Source organism: Gracilinanus agilis, chromosome 3 (genome assembly GCF_016433145.1).
Source record: "Gracilinanus agilis isolate LMUSP501 chromosome 3, AgileGrace, whole genome shotgun sequence".
Classification (NCBI taxonomy): Eukaryota; Metazoa; Chordata; class Mammalia; order Didelphimorphia; family Didelphidae; genus Gracilinanus; species Gracilinanus agilis.
Genome location: NC_058132.1, coordinates 325,162,303 through 325,174,649, shown reverse-complemented (window position 1 = coordinate 325,174,649; position 12,347 = coordinate 325,162,303). Strand labels below are relative to the sequence as shown.

Below are 12,347 nucleotides of genomic sequence, written 5' to 3'. Positions count from 1 at the left end.
TGTGGAGAATGTACCTACAGCTACCTGCAGCCCACAGTGAAGTGAATTAGCATGAGGAGAGAGGGATTATGACATAAGCAATGAACTCAGTCTTACCATGTAAATGCCAGTCTGTGCCTTGGCCTCTTACTTGTATCAGTAGGTCATGAGAGCAAACAGCTGGTCTTTTTAGAGATAGAGAGTGTTGTCAGATAGACATTGGGGCTTAGGAAGGGGGTGACACTGGGAATTTCATGAAGCATGGAGCAATCCTATAAGGATAGAGATATCACGGAGGAGCCAATGTGCATATTGTCTCCGTGTTGTCCATGGGAGAGAATCATTCCTAAAAAATGTATGTGCCGAAGTATGAAGTTCCTTTTCACTACAGAGAGAAATTGCTCTTGCTTCCCCTGCCCATATGACGAAGACGCCGCTTACCAGTTCTGCCACTGTACCTGTTCAGACTATCCCAATTGCCATTGGTGCTGCTGTGCCTGTGCCAATGACCCAGTCTGCAAGTGCTGCTGCGTTTGTCCCCGGGGCACATCTTCCTTCCGCTTCTATCCATGCCACCTTGGCCAAAAGAAAAAGCTCTCCAAAAAAGAACAGTAAGTACCCTAGGGATGTATGAACTGATGCCTTCATGACTTGTTGAGGTTAGCCCCATCCCGGTCAGTTCAACCAGAATTTGTTTAAAAAACAACTTACTTCCCTAGCAAACCAGAGCCTACCAGGACTCTTTTGCTCCTCCGAAATCACGACATTTACTTTCTATGCCACTTATTGGCCAGTGTGTGACTTTTTCAGGTCTTTCCTGATCCTTTAAGGTCCAGCTCTGTTTCCTTTCCCTCTAGGAAGTCTTCCTAGACAATCCAGACCTATAGCTGTTATCTCCTTCAGGAGAGACTCAGACTTTTAAGCTAGAAAGGACTTAAAGGTTGACTAGTCCAAACCTCACATTTTACATATAGGTAAAGAAAGGTCCATAAAGACATGCTCAAGGTCATGCAAAAAAATGAACAGTAAGGCAGACAACCAAACCCAACTCTAACTCTAAATCTACCACTCTAAGCATTGTACAACTCTGGTATACTTCTCATTTCATAGGATCATCAGATTTAGACATGGAAGGAAACTAAAAGGTTAAGTCATGTCATTTTCACCTATTTTATAGATGAGGAAATTGAGGCCCAAGGTAATACAGAGATTCCCTGGTAAAGATTTGAGCCCAGGTCCTCTGCTTCTAAATTCATTAGTACTTAATCATCCCACCAGCAGCATCTGCTGTGCTCTCATCTTGTAATGTAGTTGGATTTTTTTTGTTTATTTACATTTTGTCTTTTCAGCTCAAATATACGCTGCTTTGAAGGCAAATATAATGCCTTAGATTTCTTTGTATTCCCTATAGCACCAAGACGATATCTCATATGCTATAAGTACTAAATAGTTAGTGTTTTAAGTATTTTTACTTAATTTTTGAAAATTAAGTCTATCCTGCTTTGTGACATCAAAGCAAAACAACATTACTAGGAGCAGTTAGTATCAAAAAAAAAGTCTGAAATGGTTAAGAGAAACATTTTTGGATGGCCAAAGTTTGTATTTAAAATTGTCCAAATGATCTTAGGAGATATAAAACTGCAGATGGGCATGCAAGATAATGTAAGAGGAAGAACCATGGACAGACTATGTGGGTTTAAGCTACAACTCTTGACTCTTAGCCAAATGCATAACCTTGGCCAAGATAACTTCTCTGCACTCTAGTTCCCTCGTTTCTAAGATAAGAAGGTTGAACTAGATGAATCCTAAAGTTTTATTATGTTTCTTTTCATAATAGACTAATATACTGACTCAATTCCCCTACCACTTTCCTTATCCCAGAGACCATGTGTGATTCTTACTTACCCAGCAAAAGGGACAAAGAAGATCCATTCCCATATAGGCCTTTGCAGACCTCTTCACCTTATACAACTTCATAATTTTTCATTCCTCCACCCATAATATTAAAGAATAAATCAACACTGTTCATCTCAGGGAAGAGGAAGCAAAGTATACGTCTACCCTTTTAAATTTATCCACACTAGAAACTTGAAAAGGACAGGTCTGTCTTCATAGAAAGAGAAGAAAGTACCTGTAATACTACTACCCTGTGACTGATTCATTTATAGGCCCACATATCAACTATTTTCTGAATGAACAGAGTATTAAGGGCACTTAGAGTAACTCAGAGTATTAAGAGGAGTTGTATCTTGGAGGACTGATCCAAAAATCTAATGGCAGGGTTTCTAAAATTAGGGTGGGATTTTATTTATAATGTATTAATGATATTGAGGAACAATATTATGTATTAATGCATTAACGATATTAAAGAATAATTCTAATTGATGGTTTTGAAGAATAACATTATGGATGGGGTGGTGCCTGTATTGTTCTCTAATTGTTAGGCACATGATTCTCTCCACCTAAATTTTAAATTTTTTGGTGTTAACTACTGTGCCTAGTATGGTATTTTTAGATTATTAAGCACTCAGTAAATTCTGTCATCACCATTCTCCAAACATTCTTGTTTGCTGATGACATTGTGTTAATGAAACCATAGGGCCATCTCACTGAGATTTCATGGACATTTAAAAGAAATTAAATTTAAAAAAAAAAAAGAAATTAACACACAGAAAAAAAAAACAAATGAATAAATTTCCCTTTTCTGTCATATGCCAATTTGATAGATGTGAGATAGTACCTCCAAGTTGTTTCAATCTGCATTTCTCTAATCAATAGTGATTTGAAGAATGTTTTCCTATGACAATATGTAGCTTTGATTTCTTCATCTGAAAACTGCCTATTCATATCCTTTGGCTATTTATCAACTGGGAAATGACTTGTAATCTTATAAAACTGACTCCGTTTTCTATATATTTGAGAAATGAAGTCTTTGTCAGAGACATTTGCTATAAAAATTTCTCCTAGTTTTGTTTTTCTTCTAATCTTGACTGCACTGGTTTTGTTTGTTCAAATTTTTTTAAATTTAGTATAATCAAAATTAACTGCTTTAGTTCTCTTAATGCTCTCTATCTCTTGTTTGATCGTAAATTCTTCCCTTAACGATAGATCTGACAAGTAAACTATTTTATGCTTTCCTGATTTGCTTATAGTAGCATACTTTGTCTAAATCATGTCCCTATTTTGACCTTACTTTGGTATATAGTGTAACATATTGGTCTACAACTAGTTTCTTCCATATTGTTTTACAATTTTCCTAGTAGTTCTTGTCAAATAGTGAGTTCTTGTCTTAAAATCTTGGATCTTTGGGCTTACCAAACATTCTAGATTACTATGGTCATATTCTACAGTGTATCGTGTACCAAATCTACTCCACTGATCCACCACTCTATTTCTTAGCCAGTACTCTTATTGTTTTGATGTTTAACACATTACTGTACAATATGTGGTCTGGTATGGCTAAGCAAACTTCATTCACATTCTTTTTCCATTAATTCCCTTAATATTCTTGATCGTTTGTTCTTCAAGATCAACTTTGCTATTATTTTTATTTGCTCTATGAAATAATTGTTGGTAGTTTGGTGTGGTATTGAACAAAAAATTGGATTAAATTTTGATTTTTATTATATTGACTCAGTCTACCCATGAGCAATAAATGTCTTTCCAGTTATTTATATCTCTATTTGTGTGAAAAAATGTTTTGTAATTGTGTTCATATAGTTACTAGGTTTGTCTTGGCAGTTAGGACCCCAGGTCCATCTAAAAATATTTGCAATGGAATTTCTCTATCTCTTACTGCTATTCTTTGTTGGTAATATATAGGAATGCTAATGACTCATGTGGGTTTATTTTATATCCTGCAACTTTCCTAAGGTCGTTAATTATTTCAATTAGTTTTTTAATTGATTCATTGGGGTTCTCTAAGCATACCATTATATTATTTGCAAAGAATGATAGTTTTGTTTCCTCATTTCCTATTTAATTCCTTCAATTTCTTTTTCTTCTCTTGTTATAGCTAGTTTTTCTAGTAAAATATTGAATAATAAAGGCGATAATGGGTATCCTTGCTTTACCTCTGGTCTTTTTTGGGAAGACTTCTAGCTCATCTCCAATACAAAAAATGCTTGCTAATGGGTTTAAATCCTGCTTATCATTTTTAGGAAAGCTCCATTTATTCCTATGCTCTCTTTGTTTTTAAATTAATTATTTATTACATTATAATACTCAGTTAACTCCTTCTGTCCCCTCAGTAGAGAAGGCATTATTTGACTATGTTTTTTATCAGTTCTTTTACTAGTGCTTTTTATTTTTATTTTTACTTTAAATCCTTAACTTCTGTGTATTGGCTCCTAGGTGGAAGAGTGGTAAGGGTGGGCAGTGGGTGGGAGTCAAGTGACTAGCCCAGGGTCACACAGCTAGGAAATGTCTGAAGGCTGGATTTGAACATAGGACCTCCCATCTCTAGGCCTGACTCAATCCACTGAGCTACGAAGCTGCCCCTCCTAGTGCTTTTTAATAGAAATGTCAAAAACTTTTTCTGAATCTATTGAGATAATCAAATTATTTCTGTTGTTTTTAATTGATATAGTTAATTATGCTGATAGTTTTCCTAATATTGAACCAAGCCTGCCTTCTTGATATAAATCCCCCTTGACCATAGTCCATGATCCTTGTGATCTATTCCTGATTCCTTTGCAAATACCTTATTAAAATTTTTGAATCAATATTCTTTAGAAAAATTGATTCTCTGTTTTTGCTCTTCCTATTGAGTATCAACACTATATCTGTATTTTAAAAGGAATTATACTTTTTTTCTTTGCTTGTTTCTAAATAGTTTGAATCTTATTGGAATTTTTTATTTAAATATTTGGTAGAACTCACTTATGAATCCATCTGGCCTTGAGGAATTTTTCTTAGGAATTTTATTGCTGGGTTTTTTAATTTTATTTTTCTGAAATGGAGTTATTTAAGCATTTTATTTTATCTTCTGTTAAACTGGACAATTTATATTTTTGTAAATTTTTATTTATTTTGCTTAGATTGTCAGATTTATTGGCATAAATTTGGGCAAAATAGCACCTAATAATTGCTTGGATTTCCCTTTTGTTGGTGCTAAGTTTAATCTTTTCACTTTTTTATACTGGTAACTTGGTTTTCTTATTCTTTTTTTTAATCAAATTAACCAATGGTTTATCCATTTTTTTTTCATGAAATCAGCTGCTTTGTTAGTTCAATATTTTCCCTACTTTTGATTGTATTAATTTCTCCTTTGAATTTTCAGGATTTTCACTTTGGAGTTTAATTGGGAATTTTTAAATTAATTTTTTTCTAGTTTTGTTTTTTTAGTTGTAGGCCCAACACACTGACCTGCAGTTTTTCTATTTTATTTATTTATTTTGAGATATAAATTTTCCCCTAATTTGGCTGTATTCCATAAATTTTGGTATGTTGTTTTATTGTTGTTCTCTTTAAAGAAATAATCGGTTGTTTCTATGCTTTTTTCTTTGAACCACTCGTTCTTTAAGATTAGAATATTTAATTTCAAATTAATTTTTAAGCTAGGCTTTCAAGACCCTTTATTGAATGTAATTTTTATTGCATAATTGTCTGAAAAGGATGCATTTGATACTTCAGCGTTTCTGCATTTGGTTGTAAGGCTTTTGTGCTTTAATACATGGTCAGTCTTTATGTAGATGCCATGTACTAGCAAGAAAAAGTTACATTCCTTTCTATTACTATTCAATGTTTTTCCAGAGATCCATCATATCTAACGTTTTGAAAATTCTGTTCACCCCCTTAACAATCTTTCTTGTTTATCTTTTGGTTAGGTCTATCTAGTTCTGAGAGGGGAAGTTCATGTCCCCTAGTTAATATAGTTTTACTGTCTATATCCTCCCCAAACTCATTTAACTTCTTTTAAAAATTTAGATACTAGCATCTCATACCCTGTACCAAGATAAATTCGGATTGGGTAAATGACTTAAATATAAAGAAGGAAACTATAAGTAAATTAAGTGAACATAGAATAGTATATCTGTCAGATTTATGGGAAAGGAAAAAATTTGAGACCAAGCAAGAGATAGAGAATATTACAAAATATAAAATGAATTTTGATTACATTAAATTAAAAAAGATTTTGTACAAACAAAAACAATACAACCAAAATTAGAAGGGAAGCAACAAATTGGGGGAAAATTTTTTTTATAACAAAAACCTCTGACAAAGGTCACATTTCTCAAATATATGAGGAGCTAAATCAATTGTACAAAAAATCAAGCCATTCCCCAGTTGATAAACAAGCATATGGGACATGAATAAGCAGTTCTCAAATAAAGAAATCAAAACTATCAGTCTCTCATAATTAGAGAAATGAAAATCAAAACAACTCTGAGGTACCACTTTATACCTAGCAGATTAGCCAATATGACAGTAAGAGGGGATATGGCAAATTTGAGACACTAATTGTAATAAATCCCATCCTTACATAATACATTGCTGGTGGAGTTGTGAATTGATCCAACTATTCTGGAAGGCAATTTGGAACTATGCTCAAAGGGCTTTAAAAGACTACCTACCCTTTGATCCAGCCATAGCACTACTGGGTTTGTACCCCAAAGAGATAATAAGGAAAAAGACTTGTATAAATATATATATATATATATATATATATATATATCTGCGCTCTTTGTGGTGGCAAAAAATTGGAAAATGAAGGGGTGTCCACCAATTGGGAAATGGCTGAACAAATTATGGTAACTGATAGTGAAGGAATACTGTTGTGCTCAAAGGAATAATGAACTGAAGGAATCCCATGTGGACTGGAAAGACCTCCAGGAATTGATGCAGAGTGAAAGGAGCAGAGCCAGGAGAACATTGTACACAGAGACTGATACACTGTGGCACAATCGAATGCAATGGACTTCTCTACTAGCAGCAATGCAATGACCCAGGACCAATTTGAGGGACTTATGAGAAAGAACACTATTCACATTGAAAGAACTGTGGGAGTAGAAACACAGAAGAAAAACATATGATTGATCACATGGTTTGATGTGGGATGACTTTAAATGATCACTCTATTGCAAATATTAATAATATGGAAATAGGTTTTGAACAATGATACATGTATAATCCAGTGTAATTATTTATTGGCTCCAGGGGAAAGGAGGGAGAGAAGGGGAGAGGAAAGAACAAGAATCATGTAACCATGGAAAAAATATTCTAAAATAATTAATTAAATATTTTTTTTAGAAAAGAATTTGGATACTATGCCATTTGAAGTCTATATATTTAATATTGATATTACTTCATTGTCTATGGTGCCTCTTATGAAACCATAATTTCCTTCCTTAGCTCTTTTAATTAGACCTATTTTTATTTTTGCTTATCTGAGATCATGATTGCTGCCCCTGCTTTTTTTTACTTTAGCTGAAGCATAATAGATTCTTTTTTTAAAAACCATTACCTTCTGCCTTAGAATCAATACTATGTATTGGTTCCAAGGCAGAAAAGTGGTAAGGCTAGGCAATGGGAGTTAAGTGACTTGCTCAGAGTCACACAGTAAGTGTCTGAGGCCAGATTTGAACCTAGGAATCTCTCATCTCTAAGCCTGGTGCTCAATCCACTGACCTACCCAGCTACCCCACACATAATAGATTCTGCTCCAGCCCCTTACTTTTATTCTTTTATGTATTGTTTCCCTGTTTAAAAACTGTTTAAACAGTATATTGTATCAACTCTGATAGCTTCTGTCTTATAGGTAAGTTCATCCCATTTACATTCAAAATTATGATGACTCTGTGTTTCAGTTCATCTTATTTTTCCTCTGTTTATCCCTTTCTCTCTTTCCTTTCAGCCTTTCCCTATTCACAAATGTTTTGTTTCTGATCATCACTTCCCTCAAATCTCCCTCACTTCTATCAGTCCTCCCCAACTTCTCTTATTCCCTTTCCCCTCCTACTTTCCTACAGGGTAAGATAGATTTCTATACCAGAGTGTGGATATTATTCCTTCTTTGGGCCAATTCCAAAGTAAAGAAAACTCCAACATCCTCTTCATCTTCCCCTCCATTGTAGTTACAATTTTGTGCCTCTTAATTTGATCTAACTTACGCCCTCTTCTGTCTCTTTTCCTCTTATCTCAATGCATTCTTCTTTTTCCTTAATTTTGGTTTGGGGAATATTATCCTATCATATTCAACTTAGTCCTGTGTCCTTTGTATATGTTTATACCTTTTAATTGCCCTGATAATGAAAAAGTTCTTAACAGTTACAAACATCATCTTCCCGTGTAAGAATGTAAACATTTTGATCTTATTAGAATCCTTGTTTTCTCTTTCCTATTTACCTTTTTATGCTTCTCTTGGGTTTTATATTTGAACATCACATTTTTCTGTTCAGTTCTGGTCTTCTCATCAGGTATGCTTAAATTCCTCAATTTCATTAATATTTTTTCATATATATGTACATATATATATTTTTTTCTGGTTAGATAATTCTTTTTTGTAATCCTAGCTCATTTGCCTTCTTGAATATCCTATACTAAGGCCTCTAATCTTTAATGTAAAAGCTACTAGTGAAACATGTGAGTTTTGACTTTGAATCTTTAATGTAGAAGCTACTAGTGAAACATGTGAGTTTTGACCACTAAAAGGTTGGTGAAATCAAAACCCTATTAGAGCTGTTTTCTCCCAGGCACAGAGGACAAGATGGCTATCCTCAGGCCTGGAGCTCTCAAAAATGCAATCTAACTGCTGTGGTCTTGATGATAAAAAGGTTTAATCATTTAAACAACCAGGATTTGGTGAGGATGGCGGGCTAGGGAAATCCCTAGGCTAATGAACTAAATTTCACCCACCTCTATGAGACTTTCACAAGTCTCTCTTTTTCTTGAAAGCTATCTCACGACCTTCCTGACTGCTCTAAGTTCCCCCCCAAATTTCCTGTTCTAGCTGCCCTTGTTTTAGCCTCTCCAAATCAGTTCTTGATAAAGGTAGCAGAGCTAGTTGGCTGGATCAAGGGTTTTGGTGACCAAAATGGCCTGATTACCAAGATGCAAGCTAAGCCTGTGGAGGTACTGTAACAGTTCAGGTCAGTCAAACTGGCTTTCTCTCTTCCAAGTATTTCAAATAGAAGTTACTCAAATCAGGAAAATGCTGGCAGGAATACCTCAGAAAAGACAGGAACCAAAAAGAGTACACAGGGCAATCCCAAGCAGGATCCAAGGAGACCAAAGTCTAAAAGCTGTGAACTCTTTCACTACTCCCAAAGTTCTTCCCCCAGGGATGGAAGTTCAACTCCTTCACATGCCTCTCTCAGAATTCTGAGAGTCAAACCCATGAACATTCTTTCCCTGCCACTGCAGGCAAAATCCTCTATTTTCACTCTGCCACACATCACATTTTCCTTTATCTTTTATTCCTTTCTTTGACTAGGTCCTATGTCATGCTGTGTATAGCTCCATAGTATTTGAACTGTTTCTGGCTGCTTGCAACATTTTCTTCTTGTCCTGGGAGCTTTGGAATATGGCTATAACATTTCTCAGAATTTATATTTAGAGGTCTCTTTCAGGAGGTGATAATGGATTCTTTCAGTGTATGTTTCCCCCTCTTGTTCAAGAATATCAGGACAATTTTCCATGATAAGTTCTTGTAATATGATGTTTAGGGTCTCTTTTTTTTCATGGTCTTCAAGTAGTTCAGTATTTCTTAGATTATCTCTCCTGAGTTTATATTTCATGTCAGTTGTTTTTCCCTTGAGTTATTTATGTTTTCTCCTATTTTCATTGTTTTGATTTTGTTTTATTGTTTCTTGATATCTTATGGAGTCATTAACGTCCACTTGATCAACTCTAATTTTTAGGAAATTATTTTCTTCATTGAGCTTGTGTACCTCCCTTTCCATCTGGCCAATTCTGAGTTTTAGGAAGTTGTTTTTTTTTCAGTGAATTTTTTACTATCTTGTACCAATGTGTTGGTTCTTTTTTCATGATTTTTTTGCATCACTCCCATTTCTATCTTTTCCAGGAATTCTTCTTGAGCCTGACACCATTTCTCATTTTCCTTTGAAGCTTCACAAGTAGTTGTTTTGGTATTATTTTCATCTTCTGAGTTTGTGTTTTGTTCTTCCCTATCACTAAGGTAACTCTTTGGTCAGGTTTTTTCTTTGTTTTTTGCTCACTTTTCCAGATTATTCTATGATTTTTGCCTACCTATATGCTAAAGTTTGACTCTGTTCCTGGGGTGGCAGGGGCACTGTCCCAAGCTTCTTATGCTGGGGCTTGCTCTGATGTGGCTGCCTTAGGGGTGGTCAGCCTGCATTGTTTTGGGGAGACTTACAGCTGTTTGTCTGGATCCTGTTTATACTGGATTATGCTAGATCATGCTCCTCTCCCAACCTCATAAACACTACCTATTCTGGATTGTGCTCCCCTCTTACACTACTAAGACAAATCTTTCTTGCTAAACACCTTGTGTTGTCTTGAATTGGAAAACTGTTTTTACCCCATCATTTGTTAGATTTACCAAACCAGATTTCATTTTGAGGAGTCTTTAATAGTTGTTCAGAGGTGAATTTGGGTATTTCTTATATCAACTTCCTGGGATAACTCTAACTCAGTGATTCCCAAAGTGGGTGCCACCACCCCCTGGTGGGTGCTGCAGCAATCCAGGGGGAGCAGTGATGACCACAGGTGCATTTATCTTTCCTATTAATTGCTATTAAAATTTTTAAAAAATTAATTTCCAGGCGGCTAAGTAATATTTTTTCTGGAAAGGGGGCAGTAGGCCAAAAAATTTTGGGAACCATTGCTCTAACTGCTAACTATTATGGCAAACTACCTATATCTAGTACTTAATTATGATGTCTTTGTTTCCAGAGTCTTCTGCTAAACTTCTAATTTCCTTATGGTTCATGTGCAAATAAGTTATTAGCAGACATTTTAAAATGTTCTAATTGCTCCAATACAAATAAATACTGTCATAACAATCAGAAAATATATAACAACAGAAAAAAATCTGAACCCATTCGACCGTCTATTGAGTATCTTCTCTTCAGTCAATTAGACCTATCAGGCAGAATTAGGACTAGTGATTAGAAGCCTTGGGGAGAATTTAGAAGAACTCTCAAGAGAAAATTATTTTTCCATTTCTTTTATCCAATTAACAAGCTCTCCTAATCTTGCTTCCCCCTCAACATTGAAAAAAAGAAAACAAAACAAAATCCTAATAAGAAATATGCATAGTAAAGCAAAATACATCCCCACATTGTCCATGTAAAAGTGTATATCTTATTCTGGTTTTAAGTATATCATCTCTTGTCAGTATTCTTTTTCACTGGTCTTCCAGAATCATGGGGAATAGTTTACATTCTTATAAATTTGAATCAAGTCTTTATATATATTAGGAATAATTTATAAAAAATAAAACAACTTGTTGCAAAGATGTTTTTCCTAGTTGTTGCTTTTCTGATCTTAGTTACTTACATTCAACTCATATTCTTTTTAATATCTTAATTTTATTTTTCTAATTTTTTCAAATCAAACTTCTCTCCCTCCCACTGTTGCCAATTAAAAAGAAAAAAGACTCTTAACATATGTAGAGAAGCAAAGCAAATTCCCACATTGACCATATCCAAAAATATATATATTTCAATCTGCATCCTGAGATCCTGAGTCCTTCCTCTTTCAGGAAGTAGGTAGCATGTTCCATCACAGTTCCTTTGGTATCATAGTTTGTCATTTCTATGGTCAATTTTCTGCCCCTCCTTTATATAGAAGAATATGGTGAGGTAGAGGAGTATATTCAGCACAGTGATCTAGATTTGATGCATTCTGCATCTATTCCCCTGGTCTTCTACTCTTTCCATCTCACAGAACCCATTCGCAGATTTTTGTCCTTTTATTCTTTTCCTTCTAAGTCCCTCTCAGTGATCCACCATCCCTGGTTGGAGTTTGTTTTTCTTAGGATTTATCTCTTCTTTAATCTATGTACTCTTTCATTCACTATTGTCCTTTCTCCTCTTTCCCTCCTGTTTTTCTGATGAGTTGAATGAATTTCCTCACTAATTGCATGTGTGTTTGTGTGTGTGTGTATTCTTGTCTCCTTTGATTTCCTCCTTTGATTGGGTCAGATGAAAGTGATATAAAATGTCAACTGATCTTTCTGCTCCTTCCTCCTTGTTTATATAATCTTTTATTTGCATACACAAGTTATGTGAGATAGTTTCCCCCACACTTCCTCTCCTTTTACTTCCCTTGTATATTCCTTTTTCCCCGTTCTTTCTTCTTTTAAGATCACAAAAACAAAACAAAATACAACCACTCCCAAGCCTTCTGTCTTATTAGACTCCCTCTGTGACCCTTGATGATGG

At 34.9% G+C, this 12,347-nt stretch overlaps 1 protein-coding gene across 1 annotated transcript in view; it reads left to right on the top strand.

Moving 5' to 3' along the window:
* The first annotated feature begins 240 nt into the window (after window positions 1-240).
* The window catches only part of TRIM42 (tripartite motif containing 42), a 54,654-nt gene continuing 42,547 nt past the window's right edge, over window positions 241-12,347 (top strand). Inside the window, exon 1 of the mRNA XM_044669145.1 lies at window positions 241-590. Within this exon, the coding sequence (XP_044525080.1) occupies window positions 241-590 (350 nt within the window). The remainder of the gene's footprint in view (window positions 591-12,347) is intronic.